Source organism: Chionomys nivalis, chromosome 14, assembly GCF_950005125.1.
Source record: "Chionomys nivalis chromosome 14, mChiNiv1.1, whole genome shotgun sequence".
In the NCBI taxonomy this organism is placed as follows: domain Eukaryota; kingdom Metazoa; phylum Chordata; class Mammalia; order Rodentia; family Cricetidae; genus Chionomys; species Chionomys nivalis.
Genome location: NC_080099.1, coordinates 24,194,315 through 24,215,047, shown reverse-complemented (window position 1 = coordinate 24,215,047; position 20,733 = coordinate 24,194,315). Strand labels below are relative to the sequence as shown.

At 45.2% G+C, this 20,733-nt stretch overlaps 1 protein-coding gene across 2 annotated transcripts in view; it reads left to right on the top strand.

Moving 5' to 3' along the window:
* Window positions 1–610: 610 nt before the first annotated feature.
* The window catches only part of Pde6a (phosphodiesterase 6A), a 59,615-nt gene continuing 39,492 nt past the window's right edge, over window positions 611–20,733 (top strand). Inside the window, exons 1-5 of one of the 2 annotated variants that reach the window (XM_057788722.1) lie at window positions 611–1,084; window positions 8,991–9,143; window positions 9,944–10,033; window positions 10,784–10,924; window positions 15,306–15,380. In XM_057788722.1, the coding sequence (XP_057644705.1) occupies window positions 611–1,084; window positions 8,991–9,143; window positions 9,944–10,033; window positions 10,784–10,924; window positions 15,306–15,380 (933 nt within the window). The remainder of the gene's footprint in view (window positions 1,085–8,990; window positions 9,144–9,943; window positions 10,034–10,783; window positions 10,925–15,305; window positions 15,381–20,733) is intronic. The other variant, XM_057788723.1, reaches the window with a different exon arrangement.

Below are 20,733 nucleotides of genomic sequence, written 5' to 3'. Positions count from 1 at the left end.
CCCCTGACCACTGCAAGTGATGAACTGTAGCCTGAAGCTGTGAACTTAAATACACCCTTTTCCCCTCAAGTTGCGATTTGTCAGGGCATTTTATCACAGGTTTGGGTTGAGGGAATGGGTAGGGAGGCTCGCAGGTAGCTGTGTCAAAGCTCTAACCCTTCCAGCATGGAGGGCTATAGATACCCTTGTTAGCCAAACCAATCTCCAAAATAGTAATTGTCAGGCGTGGGTGTCACAGGTCCAAAGAAAGTCACTGGGGGCAGAGAGAACACATTTATGGGTAGGTAGTAGGCTGTTCCCAAGCTGCCTCTGACATCCTCAAGTGTTGTGCACTTGAATGTCTTCTCTAAGCCCTTATCGGATCAGGATGAAAAGGAACCACTCCTGTTCTCTCTCCCAGAGCCCACTGGCATCTGGAACATGCTGAGCCTCATAATTTTTATTCTTAGGAAGTATTAATGACTTAATCTCTCTGCTTGCTCCGGCTCCTGTGTGGTCTTCTCAGTGAGATTTACAGACAAGACCCAGAGAGGTCCAGACTGACACGGGGCACTCTGGAAAGGCCTGAGCCTGAACTCCTCCTTGGGAGCAGCAAGAGGGAGTCCCAACCATGGGTGAGGTGACAGCAGAGGACGTAGAGCAGTTCCTGGACTCAAACATTGGCTTTGCCAAGCAATACTATAATTACTATTACCGGGGGAAGGTTATCTCAGACCTCCTGGGGGCCAAGGAGGCAGCTGTGGACTTCAGCAACTACCACACGGTGAACAGCGTGGAGGAGAGTGAAATCATCTTTGACCTGCTGCGGGACTTTCAGGAGAACCTACAGGCTGAGAAAAGCACATTCAACGTCATGAAGAAGCTCTGCTTCCTCCTGCAGGCTGACCGCATGAGCCTGTTCATGTACAGGACCCGCAATGGCATCGCGGAGCTAGCCACCAGGCTCTTCAATGTCCACAAGGATGCCACCCTGGAGGACTGCTTGGTGATGCCTGACTCCGAGATCGTCTTCCCTCTGGACATGGGTGTGGTGGGCCATGTCGCACACTCCAAAAAGATCGCCAATGTCCCCAACACAGAGGAGGTATGCTCTCCTTGTATGAGAGGCTCTGGGGGTACACAGCTCTCTGGGGTTCAAGGGTCCAAGTGGGCTGAGTCACTGCTGGCCACCAAGCCTGGGAGAGTCATGGCATGAAATCGCCCTCTACTTATTGTCAATTTTATTATTTATTGACAGTTTATTTATTGACAATTTATTTATTGACAATTTATTATTTTTTTAGAAAAAAAGAATATTCAAAGCTAGCAGGAGTTTGAAATACTACAAAGAACTGTGTGCCTTTCAGTCATATTCACCAGTTATTAGCATCTTGTCGCGTCGGCTTCTCCCTCTATTCCTGTGACCTGTTAGAAGGAAGCTTCAGGCATGCCCTTTTGTCCATACAACCTTCATTCTGTATTTCCAGGACAGGACATTTCTTCCATATCCACAGTACAGTGGTGGAATTCGAGGAGCACAGTGCCAACATAACACAATCATCTGGTAGTTCATATGCAGTGTTTTCCAGGCATCTCGTGTACACTGATGTAGTTCTGTCTCTCCACTCCCAGCTGAGACCGCTCCTCAGTCTGTCTTTGCTTTCTGGAAAGTTGGTGTATTTGAAGAAATATTTTTTCTTTGAAAATCATACAAACCCACAAATATTTTACAGAAATGCCCTTCCATTTTGACTTATTTAATCCCCCTCCCCCCCGCCATGTGTTTGTTAAGGCGTTTGTTAAATTGTGTTTACTATACTCTGGGGGAGGAAGGAGAGAGAGAGAGACAGAGAGAGAGATTGACTCATTTGGCATCCCACGATGGCCTAGAAGTCCCTGGGGTAGCCCAGGATGACCTCAAACTCTTGGCAATCCTCTTGTCTCAGCTCCCCAAGTGACAGGATTAGATGCGAGCCACCATGCCTGGTTGTCTACTAAGGCTTCACAATTAGATTGGGTTTCACATCCTCACAGAAGCATCACTAATGTAATGTTTTTCTTCAGATTTTATAGCAGGAGACATTGGAGCCAAGTGCCCCATTGCTGAAAATGCTAACAGTAATTACCTGATTGTTCTAAAAATCCAGAAGCCTAGAGGGTCTCTGAGAGATCTAAGCCTAAGTGAATTACAAGATCCAATCACCTGGGCTACAGAGACTCTGCCTCAAAAACCCAAACCAAAACAAGCCAACCAAATCCTGCAGCTAGTGGAAATTTACTGACAGTTCTGACCAAGATCCCCACAAGCCACCCGATTTCCCTGCTGGTTATTAACTTGGACAGCTCTAAAGCAGGTCCGCTTGGTCTCCTGCCCAAGTCAACTCCACTTACCCTTCAGATCTCAGCTCAACAGTCACTTCCTTGGGAACACCCTCTGTCATAGCTGTCCCCTTCCTGAAGTGATTCATCAAGGTAAGCGCTAGCATCAAGGACCTTCTTTATTTGGTATTTATCCTGGGATCCTGTACAAGGTCAGGCACAAAGCAAGTGGTTAATAAACACAGCCTAAAGAACGGATTTTGCAGGGATTTCCCATTCGCTCATGGAAAGCTAATCCTTAGATGCCAGGGGCTTCATTTACTAGTATACCAGCCATCCTAAAATCCAATTTAAGGCCAGGCGGTGGTGGCGCACACTTTAATCCTAGCACTTAGGAGTCAGAGGAAGGCAGATCTCTGAGAGTTGGAGGCCAGCCTGGTCCACACTGGCTAGTTCCAGGACAGGCTTCAAAGCCACAAAAAAACCCTGTCTTAAAAAAAAACAAAAAAAACAATTTAACCATTTTCCCTGGATATTTTGTATTACTTTTATTTGTTTGGTTATTTTGAGACAGGGTCTTGCTGTGTGGCCCTGGCTGGCCTGGAACTTGCTTTGTAGACCAGGATAGCCTTGAACTCACAGAGATTTTCTTGCCTCCATGTGCCACATGCCTGGCCTCCTGGACATTTTGTGTCTTCGTCTTCCCCTTGCTTCTGTATTTATTTCAGATAAATAGTCTTAAGGTTAACAGGGGAAGAGGAAGGACTGGAAAATAACCTATTTAGCAAGGTGCTTGCTGGGCAAACACGAGAACCAAAGTTCAACTCCTAGAACCCACATTAAAAAAAATCAAAGAAGCCAAACCACTCTGGCATATATATACGTGTAATCCCAGATCTGGGGAGAAAAAGACAGGCAGAATCTGAGGTTTAATGACTAGCTAAATCACTGAGCTCTAGGTCAATGAAAGGCTGTCTCAAAAAACAAGGTGGACAGCAATCTAAGAAACGACACCCAAGACTGACCATTTCCCTCTACATGCAGATGCACATAAGTGTACTAAACACGTGTGTGTGTGTCCGTACACACACACACACACACACACACACACACACACGTCTCATCTAACAGGATCTGGAGGTCTTGGGAGGGGATTTGCCCAAGGTCACCAAAGCATTAGCCCAATCTGGCATAAGAATTCAAAGGGGCCATCAAACAGTAATTAGGAAAACAGTGGTTGTTTTCCTAAAAAATCCAGCAGTTTAGAGAGTCACTGAGAGTTCTAAGATAGCATGAACTACAGAGTCGAGTCTCAGGCCAGCCTGGGTTACAGACACCAGTTGTGTGGGAGCTAGGCTACCGTCATGGGGTTAATGTCTCCCTGCATGTCTACTTGGCATCCAGGACTAGGGTTTTGGGAGGAGTCTTGCTGGATACAGTGTGCCTCCTTTCAATTCCCTCCAAACTTTGTGACATTCTCCCAAGACTATGAAGACACAGTCTTGGGCAATAACTCTCACTATCTTGTGCCAACAGATGCTGACATGGAAACTCTTGCTCAGGGTGACACAGATGTAAAGTTCAGGTGGAATCTAAACTTAGCTTCTCTGGCCTTGAGCCCATGCTCTTAATCCTCTGCTACGCCACACGTCTCTTTATCTATAGAATGAGGTCATGGGATGGAGTGTTGTTTAAGAAAGATTATTTCCAACCATATTTCAAGAGTTATGACCTTATGCCTTGAGATCAGAGCTGGGTGCAAATATTGTCACTTCCTAAGAACATAGCCTTGGCAAATATTTAGTCTGCTTGGGCTCACTATTTAATTTATAAACCATTGATAGCACCCTGTTTCTGCCTCCTACATACTGAGATTACAGGTGGGTTGCCATAACTACCCGGCTTATACACTGATCCTGGGGCTCTAAATTCTGGGCCCAGACTTGTAGGATATGTGTATTACCTATTGAGCTATTTTGCCAGCCTCCTGGCACAAGGCCTACATGGGCAGTCCCTGTACCTTGTTTCAATTTCATAACTGTTAGTAAAGATCTATCCTAAGTAACAGATCCATTCCACTACTGTAGAGTATGGAAAAGGTTCTAACCTTGCCTTCCTGGAATTTTCCTTTTAGAGTCTTTTAGTCTCTAGAAGCGCTGAGCCCTTTGTAGGTCTTGGTGTTATGGAACTGAGGATTTGAGAAGGTCCTCTGATTCCAGAAGACCCAGGCCTGAAAGGGTGATGAACCTCCGTGCTGATCTGTTATTATTTTCTGTTCAGCTCTGAAAGTTCAGCCTCGCAGCCACACCCATATGTTTCCAGAAGCCCTTGAGTCCAGGGCAGCGTCCCTGGCTGTGAGTGACTCAGGCCTGCTTGAAAGTTCAGTTAAGACCAGGAAGTCCTGAGTGTTCAGCATTTGCATGTTGCTTGCTTGTTCTACTTGGGAAATCTCATTCAATGTCAGGCTCTGGGATGGATGTGATCTTACTAACAGTAACTAGAGGTTGAGTGGAGAAAGAAGATGGTAGAGAGAAGACTGGGCTCTAAGTTGTCTCTGAACCTCTATAAAGTTGTATTTTGAGCCTTCATTGTCCTAAAAAGTGTAAGACTGGTTGCAATAACTGCATTGTTGGAACGTGAAACTACAAGCTAAGTTTCCCAGGGTTCTCCTACACTTCTGCATCCCTGGCAAATCCCTGCTCATCCTTCTGCTCTTGTTCTTAAAAGACTTGGGATCAGCAAGCCAAATAAAACAGAAGATGATAGGCTAAGTTTTGAATTTAAATAAACAAAGAGTAATATTCTCATGTAAGTATGTCCCATGCAGTATTTAAGACATGCTTACAAGTAAAATTAATTATCATCTACTTGAAATTCAGATTTTTGTTTTGTTTTGTTTTTCGAGACAGGGTTTCTCTGTAGCTTTGGAGCCTGTACTGGCACTAACTCTTGTAGACCAGGCTGGCCTCGAACTCACAGAGATCCACCTGCTTCTGCCTCCCGAGTGCTGGGATTAAAGGCGTGCGCCACCACCGCCCGGCTTGAAATTCAGATTTAACCTGGCATCCTGCTTCTGTTGTTGCTGATATCCAGAAGGTTCAGAGAGTTATTTCAATTTTCTTGTATCTGTTGAGACTAGTCCATGAATGAGAAGGGATAGCTCTGTAGCTCTGTTTGGCAGGGCCAATGTGACTTAATTCTATTATGTATGTAAGTCATCTGGCTCTGAGCGTAGCACATTGCTATTATTCAGTAAATAAGTGATGTCACCATGGGTCCAGGCTTCAGATGCATCCATCTTTCTTTTCTTCAAGTCTTCCAAGCCCATTCCCACCTCCTGGACTTTGCAGTCATTATGTCCCTCCTTGGAATGAACACTCTCCTCTGCCTTGGGCTTCCAGCTCAGCGCTGTGTCTCTAGAGAAGGCTTCCAGACTCCTGTTCAAACCCAAACAGCTTCAGGCTGCCACCTCTCCCCTCACCGCTAAGGTCTTTCTGCTTTGTTTCTTTCAGAGCTCATCATCTCAGGCTGCCGAGAGAATGCTGAACCATTTTCTTATTTTTTTTTTCTGTCTCCTCTATTTAACTGACTGTTTTTTACCAGGACAGAAATCTTTTGCTCTCTGCTGTAGCCCCAGGGGTCACAGCAGTGCCTCAAACAGAAAGCATTCTGTCAATCCTGAGTGAATGGATGGTGACATTGGGCCTTCCTCAGCCATGTCTCTTGTGCCTGGGCTTTAAAGCCAATGGTTTGGGACTGAGGAGATGACTCAGTAGGTAAGAGAACTTGCTGTATAAATGTGAAGACTTGAGTTCAAATCCCTAGCGTCCATATACAGACACACAGCAGTCAGGTATAGCTATCTATCTGTGCCTACAACCTCAGCACTGGGAGACAGAGACAGGCAGATCCCTAGCACGCAGTGGCCAGCCGGTCTAGCCAAACTAACCAGCTTCATGTTCAATAGGAGACCTGACTCAAGGAAACAAGGCAGATGTCCCCTCTGGCTCCACCTCAGTCCCATGCACACACAACACACACACACACACACACACACACACACACAATTAGAATAAATTTTTTGAGTGGAGATGCCTCCAAAATCATCTGCTTCTGGTCCACTGAGGGCCTATGTTGTGGTTGTTTGCTATTTATTATGGTATGGCTATAGGTCATTGGGGGCTGGAGTGTTTGTGAAGAGTTCCTTGGCTAATGGTTCATAGAATAAAGTCAACTTGGACTTTGACTCACCTCAGAGACGGACCTCTGGGCCTGTCAGTGAGGAATTATTGTCTTTTTTTTTTTTTTTTTTTTTTTTTTTAGTTTTTTCAAACAGGGTTTCTCTGTAGCTTTGGAGCCTATCCTGAAACTTGCTCTGTAGACCAAGCTGGCTTCGAACTCACAGAGATTCACCTGCTTCTCCCTCCCGAGTGCTGGGACTAAAGATGTGCGCCACCACCACCCAGCGAGTATTGTGATCAGATTAACTGAAGTGGAAAGCACAACCCTAACTACAGGCAGCATCATTTCCATGGGCCGAAGTTCCAGACAGTATAAAAGGGAGACAGCAAACAGAGTGTTGCCTTTTGTTTCTCGTGGCTTGCTGCAATGTGATCGGTTGCTCATGTTCCCATCAGCACACCTTCCAGGACAGGGTCGACTGTACCCCCTCAGACTGGGAGCCAAGATAAGCCCTTTCTCCACCAACTTGCATTTGTCAGTTATTTTAATATAGTAATGAGAAGTGACTAGCCCGTTAAAAAAGAGGGTGCTGGTAGATTTAGAGACATCTGCCTCAGAGGTAAATGAGGCCCAAGTACTGGTTTTCCTGGATGAAGGCAAGTATTGCATAGCTGAACTGACTGAAACGAATCTGGGCATGCTCGGCCCTGAACAGTTCAGGCATTCAGCCGTGTCCGCCAAGAATGACACAGAAAACCCCTGAGCTGCTGCTGTCTTCCAGCTTGTTCTAATTAATCCTCAACCGCTAATACAAGTGGAGCATGACTGGCTTAATCTTAATTCCTTTACCCTTCACCCGTTTGCGCCAACTTCGCTGACCTTCTGCCACTGCCTATTCGTTTAATCTCACTCTGTCCAGAGGGAAATCCCGAAATGCAGGGCATCCCACCAGGAATACGAGTGGTAGGGAAAATTCTGCCGCCTCGGTTCTAGAGACCGTCGATGGATCGGCTGTGCTGCGGAATCGCCCTTCTCAGAACAGCACACATAGGACATATTTGTGCTGGCTCATGTCCCATGGACAGGGAAGTCAGGAAATTTACCACAGTGTCAGAGACAGAAAGGCGGATTCTCCTGACTCTAGACAATCCAGCCTCTGTCTTCCCTTTCTGGCTAAAGCCCTGTCAGGCTGCCTTCGGGGTTGGGAGTCAGGGTGTGTGCACCTCTGAGGTCTGCAGTTTTCAGCTAAGCCCTTAGGGTCTGTATTACTCCATTAACTTCTCTTGTGCTGCTGTGACCAAATTACCCGACAGAAACTACAGATGGAGGCCATTGGGATGGCTCAGGAGCAACTCCAGTGTGATCCCGAGAAGTCAAGTAAAGGTGGAAAGAGAAATTACTCCACAAGCTCTCCTCTGATTGGCACGTCTCTCACTATAGACATCATGCCTCTCCCATAATAACAATAAATAATGTTTTTACTTGAAGGAAAGAAAGATTGCTTTGGCTCATGGTTTGGGGCTAGGAGTCCAGCATGGGGAAGGTGTGAAGGGACAGGGCAGTTCATATGGAGGCCATAGAGCAGGGAAGGATGATGTCCCAGGTTGACTTTCCCCACTCCACGGCTTACTCTAGCTGGTCCACCAGCCTATGGGATGGTGCCACATGCTCTCTGGAAGGTTCTTCACAGACATGCCCAGAGGTTTGCTTTACTAGTCTCCTAGGAACCTCCTGACCTAATCAAGATGTCAGTCAGAATTACAGTTAGGGACTCCTCAGTGGGGAGCTTTAGTCTTAGCCACTTGGTACAAGCCTGACATGTAGTAGCGCTTTCATAGAGAGTTCTGGGATGGGGATGGCCACTGAAATGGCCATGTAAACTGTAATCAGCTTGTTAAGTGAAAACATCTGCCTACGATTCCAGCACCTGTGAGAGGCTGAAGCAGAAGGATGAGAGTTCAAGGTGGGCATGGAATATATGGAGAGACTGTGCCCGAATAAATAAAAGACTGGGTAGGAGTGGGGGGTGAAAATAACAAAGCCTTGGTCCAATGAGTGGATCCCAGTGTAACTTCACTGGGGCTTATGCGAGCAGGGCAGAGTTGAGGCCAGGGTCTAAATGCTCCCAAGCTGTGTTAACTTTGAGTTGCGGATCCCCTTTCTGTGAGGTGGGCTGTTGGTCCCTCTCTCTTAGGCTGCTGGGAGGATGATGATGAAAGGATGAGATGGAATGCCATGAGCAATGCCCACTGGCATCTTCATGGTTATGCCCTTAACTCCCTCATGGCTTCCATTTAAGTTTCTACCTTGGGCTTTGCTGCCCTGAAGTGTTTGTCCTCCGTGGCCCTTGGTGGGCGGCCTCTCAGGCCTTCCTCTTTTGATGGATGCTGGAGATGTACATGATCACCTCAAGTTGTTCTGCCCTTGCCAAAGGGGAACAGATGAACAGCGGGGGCTCTGAGATGCTCCCCCGTCCTTGTGGTCATTTGCTTGTTTCTGCCTTCTCTCAGGATGAGCATTTCTGTAACTTTGTGGATGAACTCACGGAGTATCAGACCAAGAACATCCTGGCTTCCCCCATCATGAATGGAAAAGACGTGGTAGCCATAATCATGGCTGTGAATAAAATAGATGGACCCCACTTCACTAAGAGAGACGAAGAGGTAAGACTGCTTGAGATACTGTTGAGGACACCACGCTAGCCCATTCCTCCTGCTCATGGAATTCCCCAACCTTGCCATTTGGTTTGGCTTTAGCATATATATATATATATATATATATATATATATATATATATATATATATATATATATATATCAGGAGGACAAGCCAAGTATGTCAGCCTATGCCTGCAATTCCGGTATTGAGAAGCTGGGGCAGGAGTATTGTCACAATTTGGTGGTGCACAATATAATTATAATTGTATAGCCTGGGCTGTATAATGAGTTTTAGGGCATTGCATGCTATATATTAGGCAGACCCTGTCTTAAAAACTAAAAGAGAGAGAGGAGGTGGGGTCCAGATGCTAATCTCTGAGGGAGGGAGGGAATATGACCGTCCAGACATTGGATTTTGGAGTTAGGAATGAGAGGTATTTGTTCTGGATCTTCCAGAATCTTATTGTTTTATTTGGACAAATCACTTATCTTCTCTGAACCTATATTTTTTTTATTTGTAAAGTGTCGGTGATTTCACAGTATCTACCTCAGAGTGGCTTGTAATTATTGGGTAACAGACACCAGTGACTTAACATAGTGCCACCAAGTTCAATAAATACTAGCTATTTTCATTAATACACTCTCAATAAATCAGCAAGCATGGTGAGTTTCCATTCGTGCAGCCACTCATGGTTCAACTGTGCAAATTGCCTCTGTGCAAGTTTTAACGACGGCCAGACATTTGCTGGTGGTGGAAGCGGCCAGAGGAAGGATTTCTCTGTCTCATCTGCTTCTTGAATCTGTAGATTCTTCTCAAGTACCTGAACTTCGTGAATCTGATCATGAAGGTGTACCATTTGAGTTACCTGCACAGCTGTGAGACTCGGCGTGGCCAGGTGAGCAGCCTGAACATGCCCTTCTCCTGAAGCATTGGTATCGTCAGGGCAGTAGGTGTGAAGGTACCATGAATCCAAGCCGTGCCTAGTGGGAATGCCCTGTATTAGGAGGTGGTGGAGGCTTGTAAAGTTGTATCCTAGAGCGGTTGTACTTGGATTTGAATGTTTGCTCACTAATGAGCGGGCAGAATTTAAGCCAGTTGCTAAGCCTCTCTGATAACGCGGATACGTAAGATGGCCGTGGTGCAAGCTTGCCACTCCAGCACTCTGGAGGCGGAGGCAGGAGGATCAGGAATGTGGAGATCAGACTGGGCTACTCAAGACCCTGACGAAACAAACAAACAAAGCAAAAAAAAAAAAAAAAAAAAAAAAAACCATGGGAATAATTATATATCATTCTCAAAAGAGTGTTATCAAAATAAATAAGAGGACATATGTAGGGTACTTCAACTGCTTATTATTTATTGTATGGTTTTTGCACTGTTGGGGATTGAACTCAAGACCTGTATTACTGACCTGCATCCTTAAACCTTGTGCTTAATATATATTATTAATAACACATGAGATAAAATAAATGGAAAAAGTTGGATCCAATGCCTCAGTTTTTTCACCTATAAAATGGGGCGAATGAGCTTATTTCTCTAGGTTATTGTGAGAGCTAAATGGAGTAAACTAGAAAGCCTTGCAGAATTGTTAGATTTTCTAAGAAACTTTCAACAACTCTGATCATTCTTTTTCAAATGTCTGCAGATACTGCTGTGGTCTGGGAGCAAGGTCTTTGAAGAGCTCACGGATATAGAGAGACAGTTCCACAAAGCCCTGTACACAGTCCGTGCTTTCCTCAACTGTGACAGATACTCCATAGGCCTCTTAGACATGACCAAACAGAAGGTAAGACAGTTTCAAGGACACCGGATTCACCTAGCACAGGACACAGCCTTGGTGAGTCTGCATGACTGTGGAAGATTTTACAAGAACGCTAGGGAGATGGCTCGGTTAGTAATGTGCTTGCCTTAGAACTATGAGGACCTGAGTTTGACTCCCAGAACTGAAGGAGGAGGAGCAGGCCATACACAGCATAGGTGTAGTGGTCAAAGGACCACTTTTGGAAATCAGCTCTCTCCTTCCATCGAAGATTCTGGGGGATTGAACTCAGGTCATCAGGCTCTCGTGGCAAATACTTTTACCCTGGAGCCATCCTGCTGATGGCTTTGCAAGTGTGGACCAGGATCCTCTGCTGCCTCACAGACGTCCCCTGCTGTCCCACAGACATCCCTGCTGTCCCACAGACGATGTCCCCTGCTGTCTCACAGACAACGCCCCCTGCTGTCTCACAGACAACTCCCCCTGCTGTCTCACAGACGATGTCCCCTACTGTCCCACAGACGTCCTTGCTGTCCCACAGACGATGTCCCCTGCTGTCCCACAGACGATGTCCCCTGCTGTCCCACAGACGATGTCCCCTGCTGTCCCACAGACGTCCCTGCTGTCCCACAGACGATGTCCCCTGCTGTCCCACAGACGATGTCCCCTGCTGTCCCACAGATCTCCTCTCCAACTCTGTGCTTTCTTTTTCTTAAAAGCGTGTTTTGGTGAATACAAATCAGAATCATAGTGTAGTCTAAGGAATCATTTTTTTCTTATGGCTAGTGACTTTTATGAAGTCACTAGACTGTTTAAGAAGTCTTTTTCTAACTTCCAAGATCAGAAAGGTATTTACTTATGCCAATTTGTGTAAGCTTTATTTTTATGGAATTCACATGTAGCTCTACAATATACCAGAAAAACTTAATGTATACCATGATACATGATAAATATTACTATTTCACGTGGACACCCAACCTACCATTACCTCATCTGGAAAAGACCCGCCCTTCCCCACTGCTCTAAGGAAAAGCCCACCTGTTGCCACAATCCCATTGAAAAGCCCATCTTTCCTTGGCTTGGTTTCTGGAATCTCTCCTCTGTTGCACTGGTTGATTTTCTATTATTCTACAGTGTCACACTGCCTTGATTTCAGTATGCGTGTACAATGTCTTGATGTTCACTTGTGAAGAGATCTCTGAATTTGGCATTTTATGTTAGAGTTCCTCACTATGTTTTTTTTTTTTTTTTTTTTTTTTTTTAGACAGGGTTTCTCAGTAGCTTTGGAGCCTGTCCTGGAACTCCCTTTGTAGACCAGGCTGGCCTCGAACTCCCAGAGATCCGCCTGCCTCTGCCTCCCGAGTGCTGGGATTAAAGGCGTGCGCCACCAACGCCCGGCCTCCTCACTATGTTTTATATCTCTTGAAGTTTCTCCCTGTATTTTCTACCCTTTCATAATTAGAGACTTCAAATTGAGTATTTTTTTCTCCTGCCATTCCTAGCAGCAACCAAGTCATTGATTATCTTCTTCAGGAGATATTAAGCTCTTCTAGAGCAGTGGTTCTCAACCTTCCTAATGCTGTGACACTTTAATACAGTTCCTCATGTTGTGGTGACCCCCAACCATAAAATTATTTCGTTGTTACTTCATAACTGTAATTTTACTACTGTTATGAATCGTAATGTAAATATTTCTTTGGAGATAGAAGTTTGTCAATGGGGTCATGACCCAAAGGTTGAGAATCCATGTTCTAAGGTCTGTAATGTGTTATATGCACCATAAACAAGTTGCAAACAGGACATGGGGCTCCGGTAGGTTCCCAGTTCACATGGTCACCCAGGTTGGAATTTTTTTTTTTGGTTTTTCGAGACAGGGTTTCTCTGTGGCTTTGGAGCCTGTCCTGGGTTTCTTTTTGTTGTCAGAAGTCTAGCAAAAGACTCCGTCTGGAAAGAAGGCCGAGGGTGTGGCATCTGAACTTTCTGTGAGCTCCCTTCTGTTTGTCTTCTGGGTGACATTAATATAAGCCAGCCATCAGGATGAGTGTGCTTAAAGGAACAAGGCATAAAGGGTGGCATCTACCTATAGCAATGCAGGGATAACAGGTCACTGTTTGTCCCCAAGTGTTAACAGCTCAATGATCAGAGAGAGACCTGGACAAGGAAAACCTTCTCTGGACTTTGATCTAACACAACCTTTGTATCTCAGCATGCAAAGGACACCAGCAGACAAGCCACAGATAGAAGCCTGGGTAGCCCTAGTGGCTTCTTCTCCTAAGCCTTCTTTCTGGTTCTTTCTTTCCCCCCTTTTCCTTTTTTTTTCTTGCAATAAGGCCTCTTGGATCCTAGGCTAGTCTTGAACTTGCTATGTAGCCAAGAATGACCTTGAACTCCTGATCTTCCTGTCTCTACTCCTAAGTGCTGGGATTCCAGGCAAGTGCTTCCACACTCATTTTATTCTGTGCTGGGGTTGGGGCACAGGGCTTTAGGCATGCTAGGTGTATTAGTTAGGATTTCTATTGCTGTGAAAAAACACCATGACCATGGCGACTCTTATTAAAAGAAAACATTTAATTGTGGTGACTTACTTATAGTTTCAGAGGTTCAGTTCATTATCATCATGGGGAGGGGGAGGCATGCAGGCAGGCATGGTGCTAGAGAAATAGCAGAGTGTCCTACATCTTGCAGGCAACAGGAAGTTGGCTGAGACATTGCTGGACAGCATCCTGAGCATAGGAAACCTCTAAGCCCAGCCCTGTAGTGACACACTTCCTCCAGCAAGGCCATACCCACTCCAACAAAGCCACACCTCCTTATAGAGCCACTCCCTATGAGATTATGGGGGCCCCCAATTACATTCAGACTGCCACACAGGCAAGCACTCTACCAACCGAACTCCATCCCCCCACCCGCCTTTCTCTATCTTCCTCCCATCCCCCACCCTCCTTTCTCTATCTTCCTCTTGTGTCTTAAGTAAAAAGAAAAACTCAAGATAAAGTAAGTTCAGAGCTGGAGAGATGGCTTGGAGGTTGAGAGCATTGCCTGCTCTTCCAAAGGTTCTGAGTTCAATTCCTAGCAACTGGCTCACAACCATCTGTAATGGGGTCTGGAGCCCTCTTCTGTCCTGCAGGCATATACACAGACAGAATATTGTATATGTAATAAATAAATAAATACTAAAAAAAAAGATAAAGTAAGTTCAGTAAGGGATGATTCATGAATCAGATGGCCCCCAGACAGGAAGCCATCAAGACCGCGGCTCTACATGGGCAGTGAACTCTTCTAGGGTGGATGAAATAAAGACAACTTAATTGGCTACAGCCACACATTTGTCTGATGTAGGTGTAATCTGATCGGTTGGCTGTCTGTGACTGACTAAAATTTAATTTGTAATAGAAACACGTCTCTTCTGTTATTAACTCAGATCTGGGGATGGAGCCTAGGGCCTTGCACATGCTAATCAAATACAGTGCCTGAGTGCCAGCCCAGCTCCTGCCCCAGCCTTTGTTTGTTATGGTGGGGTGTATGTTGGGAGTGCTGGAGCCCAAGCACAAAGGCAGGCTCGGGAGCACGCCCTGCTTATTGCGTTTAATAGCTTTCAGGGGCTTTTGGATGTTTTTTCACAACAGTCAATAGCAACATTTCTGGAGTTGACGGTGGCATTGTGTGATTTATTTTGAGACCCCATGTTTCTCACCGCTGCTGTTGTCATGATGCCTTTCTGATTGGCAGACACTACTGCAATGTGATTATACATCTGCGGCCTCATTGCTCTAGTAGGTCTCATCCAGATGCTTCGATTGTTTTCCATAGAGACCCTCCTCTGTAAAAAAGTATTTGTGTGTGTGTGTGTGGTTTGTGTATATTTCCATGTGTGTGTGTGGGTATGCACAAGCCACCATGTGCGGAGGCAGGGGACATTTTTGGGTGTCAAGCCTCTCCTGCCAGGTTGACTGAGATAGGGTCTTTTAATTGTTTGCTATTGCGTAAGACAGGCTGGAGAACTTCTGGGAATCCTCCTGCCTCCGCCTCCCATTTTGCCCTAAGAGCACCGACATTATAGACATGTGCTACTATATGCTACTTTACCTGGGATCTCAGGATTTGAACTTGCGTCCTGACACTAGCAAGGCAAGAGCTTTTACCTACTGAGCCATTTCCTCAGCCCCCAAACCTCATTTCCCCATCTAGTGTCCTACAACACTGGGGACACCCCAATCATCACCTATATTTCGTCTCATTAGACAGATCCTGTTTATCAATGTTTAACAAATAAGAATATTCTCTGACTTTGCTCTTCCAGGCAAGCTCAGGTTTCAGTGATCTTTCCACATTCAAACTTCAGTAGTAGGCAGTGCATATAGGCTTTTCTTTATAAGAACATGTGATTATTGTTTTACTTTACTCCTAGGAATTTTTTGATGTGTGGCCAGTTCTGATGGGGGAGGCTCCAGCCTATTCAGGTCCCAGGACTCCAGATGGAAGGGTGAGTCGCTTCGTGGTCTTTTCCATAAGCAAGGCTTGGTGGGTTCTGCTGAAAGACACTCATTCATCATTTGTCTCTTTCTTCACTCTGTCGTCTCTCCTGTGCGACGGTAATTCTTCACACCTTTCTGACCCTGTCACTTACAAATGTTTAATATCTTGTGGGAGTGTCGAGGGGACCCAGAGGAGCAGATGAGGTAGGAGTCGATCCCCGCATTCAGCAGACAAGAATGAGTCTAGAGATGTCACTCAGTTGGCTCAAGGGTCTTCCCAGCAGGAAGTTAGAAGCAGTTTGGAGCTCGAAAGAATGTTCAAATTGGTAGCCAGAGCACAGTCCCAGCTACTTGATACACTTGTTAGCTGCCTGCATTTAAGTTCTTGTTTGTTTGAACTTAAAAAAAACAAAACAAAACAACTGAACTGGTGGATAATGATAGTCAATTTTTTTCATAATGGGTTCTCAGTTTATTTTTGAAAAGATTGGAGATGAGTCAGATGGGACCTTTAAGCCCACAGGAAAGATTTGATTGGAGCTATGTCACGGCTGCATCTTTAGGAAGTAGCATGAGCTACCTAGTCAGCCACAGTCCACACCCCTGACTGGGTGCTCCTGTTTGCCCCCGACCCCTCCATAATTTAGGGTCACAGGGTATCATTTAAGTAGGTTATACCTGCAAATGCTATGGTTGCTCCGGAGAGGGAAGGGAAAAGAAAGTCAACACTGACTCTGAATTTCCGAACCAGTTAGTGCGCCTGCTGTTGGTGTGACAGGAAGTTCAGTGTGGTGGCTCTGACAGCGTTCCTTTCAGGTGGTGGCTGGGTTGTGTGTGCCTTCTAGGACACTACAAAGAAACACAAGAGAAGCCCACAAAAACCCACAGATATACCAAACAATGGCCTTGGCAAAGACTAGTCAGCCTGTATTGTTGTTCATTTAAGAATGGGAAACAATGGGCTGATGAGATGACTCAGCGATTAAGAGCACTGGCTGCCCTTCCAGAGGTCCTGAGTTCAATTCCCAGCGCCCATATTGCAGTTCACACCTGCCTGTAACTCCAGTCTCAGGGGATTTGACACCTTCACACAGAGTATATACAGGAAAACATCAGAGCACACCAGATACGGTCTCTTTATGTAGTTCTCAATGTTCTGGGACTCTCTGTGTACACTAGGCTGACCTTGAACTTGCAGAGATCTGTCTGTGCCTCTCAAGTGCTATGATTAAAGACATAGGACTACACCTGGCTCAAAACGTTTTTCTTTAATGAATGTGGGTACAGTGGGAGACTCCTGAGTTCTGACACTAGCTAGTTGTGTGGGCTTGGGGCATTTACAGAAGCCCTCTCCCTATTCTGTCATCCTGGGGCAGGCCAACCTGTTCATAGGACTTAGGTCACTGGTGCTAATCTCCCACCGACTTGCAGTAGGCATTCTAGTATCAAACCAGAACTGGCCAGTTGCATCTTGCTGTCTGCCGGGCGCTGTACCTGAGCTGTTTTATTTCTGTGGTACCATGGTTTGAACCCAGGGCCCCGTGCATACCAGGCAAATGTTTTACCACCTCCTCGGTCCTTTTTGTAATTTTTAAAAATCACCTTTATTTTTGAGACAGATTCCGTAGGCTGACCTTGAACTCCCCATTTACCCTAGGAGGTGCTTGAACTTGCAATGCTCTTGCTTCAGATTCCTGAGCAGCTGGAATTACAGACTTGTACCAGCAGGCCTGGCTATCACTTATTCTTTTTAATATGTCTATGAACAAGTTATTTTTATTTTTTCCCATTGGATACTTGAGGAGATCTGGAAAGGCCAAATTATTTGTACAGATTAAAAACCTGGGTGCTTTTCTCTCAGATGACTGCCTTCCTGTGGTCTCCCTTGTCTTCCAGTGTCGCTCACGCTGTATTGGCTGAATTCAAATGCGCTTTAAAAAATATGGTGTTTGACTTTAACCACTCCTCCCTCCATCCTAGGTCCAAAGCCCGCTAACAGCCAGCTTTATTTCATTTCATTTCCTTCAGAAAGTAAAACTTCTTGTGTGTGTCTAAAGTATGAAAAAGTTGTACAGGCTCATTAGGTCTCATGGAAAAAAACAAAACATACTGCTTGTCTTCAAACTGCCATACTTAAGGGCCTCATGATTTGGTTGCCAATGTACTGGTGACTCTTTCAAAGACCCTGGTGTCACAGTGTCTGCTGCTCAGCAGAAGGTAACAAAGGTGCTCTTGATGGCTCTGGTTTGGTTTTCCAGAATCTGTGAATTCATACATGAGTGTGGCCTTGAAGGCCACACAGTAGCTACAGTGTGTAGAAAAAGCTCTCTTTTTGCCTAACACATTGATTCTATTTTGCTGCTTTTCTTTTTTTTTTTTTTTTCTGAAAGCAAATTGATTCTCCAGTAGGTTTCAGAAAAAGAAAAATAAATAAAAATCCAACACCCTAGCCAAACCTGTTAGACATGCTCGGAACTTTTCGGAAGAGCCCCATGGCAACTGCGCTTGGCACAACGTTGTCAGCCACGCTGGCAGTAGCAGTGGCCACATGCTCACCTCCTAGATTCCACAACAGCCTGCACTTCTCAGCTGGGATGTTTGAGAACTATTTCTTGTCTTTTTTTTTTTTAAGACAAGGTCTTACTCTGTAGTCCAGGCTAGCCCGGAACTTACTATGTAGCCCAGGCTGGCCTTAAACTTGTAGTGACCCTCCTGTCTCTGTTTCCTGATTGCTGGGATTATAGGTGTGACTACTGTCAGGCCCAGAGTCTCTCAGTATAGTTCAGGTGGGTCCGGAACTCACAGTCCTCCTACCTCAGCCTCTGAAAATGTTAAGATTACTGGCATGAGCCACTAAGCCCAGTCAGTGCTTTCCAGTAGCTCAGCTTACAACGGGTTTGTAGGGATGTAACCCACACTGTGCATGGAGGAGATGCGGGCTCTATCTGTTCAACCACTTTCCCAGGGATAGTTGCCATCAGGTGTGGCCTGTTCAAAGTTCTTCTGCTTTGTAGGGAATAATATCTTCAGGCTGTGCCTTGCCCTGAGTGATTCCTCATTATAAAACAGCCGTTGGTTCCCTTTCGAGCACAAGTACTGATTAAGATGATTTGGTCTGTCATTTGTGCAAGCAAACAGCCACCATCTGTCCAGTGCCAACCACGAGGCATACTGATAACTCATTTATGCGAAGAAAGTATGACTCCCTCTGAATGTATCATATTAAATAAGGAACATATGGATATATGCATCAAAACTATATCAGAACCCAGGTCACATGTGTTTTTGATCCCAACACTCTGGAGACAAAGGCAGAGGCAGAGAACCACCCTGGTCTACCTAGTGAGTTCCAGGCTATCCAAATCTACATAGTGAGACTCTGTCTCAAAAAGTCAAAAAAAAAAAAACAAAACAAAAACAACAAACAAACAAAAACAAAACTGCATCAAAAAAACCAGACCTGTGAGCCTATCGAACACATGTGACTATTGAATGAATGAATGATGCCCGCTGAACACATGTGACTATTGAATGAATGAATGATGCAGCCCTGTACTTGGATCATAGAAAATAAGGGGCACCTAATGCTGGATACTGCAGCATTCTCCAATCCTTTCTGACCAGCCTATGCATGAGTCATGGACCAATAAGTACTGAGCTCTCAACTCTTCTATAGCATGCTTCACACACACACACACACACACACACACACACACACCACTATGTAAAGTGTAATACACAACCTGAGAGCTAATATTTGTATCTAAGATCAGATTGGAAAAAAAAACCAAAAAAACAGTACTACCAAAAGCCACAAATGCCAAGTGAAATCAATAGTTATTGGTGAACTTAAGTCATTGAAATTGACATCGTTGTGAACTTGTTATTCAATAAATTCTGACATTGTAGAAGGACATAGACATGTCAGTCTATGCTTCTAACATAACTTGCTCTCAGAGTAGGTTTGGCGTTGTTGCAAGGCCTTTTAACGTAATGAGGCTGAGACCTGTGGATGTGACAGGCATCCTTGAGAACTTGTCTATAGGATGCATTTCTGTATGTGGAGATGCTGAGTCAGAGAATATGTGCACTCTGGTCCTAGAGACATCCTGCTAACTCACCACCTGCAACTGAAACTCATAGGTAGAATGGGATATTAAGAATGATAAGATTGCCAGGCGGTGGTGGCACACGCCTTTAATCCCAGCACTCGGGAGGCAGAGGCAGGCGGATCTCTGGGAGTTTGAGACCAGCCTGGTCTACAAGAGCTAGTTCCAGGACAGGCACCAAAGCTACAGAGAAGCCCTGTCTCGAAAAACCAAAAAAAAAAAAAAAAAAAAAAAAGAATGATAAGATTTTTGTCGCTGTGGCAAATACTGAGACAAGAATGAGGTTTATAGGATGGAAGATTCTCTGGGCCTGGCAGAGTTCTTTGTCTGTAATTCCATTTCATTGACTGGTAGAGAGTGAGAGCCTTCTGTAGTTTTTCTTTGGGAGTCAGATTCAAGATCCAGATTCCTGAGCCAGGTGGTGGTGCATGCCTGTAATTCTAGCATTTGGTGCACACCTGTAATTCTAGCATTTGGTGCATGCCTGTAATTCTAGCATTTGGTGCACACCTGTAATTCTAGCATTTGGTGCATGCCTGTTATTTAGTGTTTGGTGCATGCCTGTAATTCTAGCATTTGGTGCACACCTGTAATTCTAGCATTTGGTGCGTGCCTGTAATTCTAGCATTTGAGAGGTTGAGACAAGAAGATCAGAAGTTTAAGGTCAACCTTGGCTGCATATCAAGTTTGAGACTAGCTAGAAAAGACTACATTAAATCTTGTCTCAAAAAAACTAGCCAACAGAGCTGGTAAGATGACTCAGCAGGCAACGGTGCATGTCACAAAGATTGATGATCTGAGTTTGATCCCTCATCAAACTCAGGTCCCGCATCATGGGAAGAAAGAATCAAATCCTACAAGTTGTCCTCTGATCTCCCCACCTTTGCTGTGATGTGTGCACATGAGCACACACACACACAATGGGCTGGAGAGATGGCTCAGTGGTTATTTCCTATGCAACCGTGATGGGGAGGGTAGGCAGAGGGAAAAGAGAATCCTTTGGACTTGCCTGTGGGACCACCATGCCTCAAAGGCACATAAGATGGAAAGTGGTGGAGGAAATCACTGAACAGCCTTGGTTGGCTTTCCCACACCCACTAAGGTTCACACACCTGCCAGCACAAATCTGTGCATGCACACACCCACACACCCACATACACACACACAATCCAAACAAGTGAATTATCCAGACTCCTGTAACCACACTGTTTTTACAAATGAAAAGAGATCTAATAGCTGAGGGAGAGGCTTG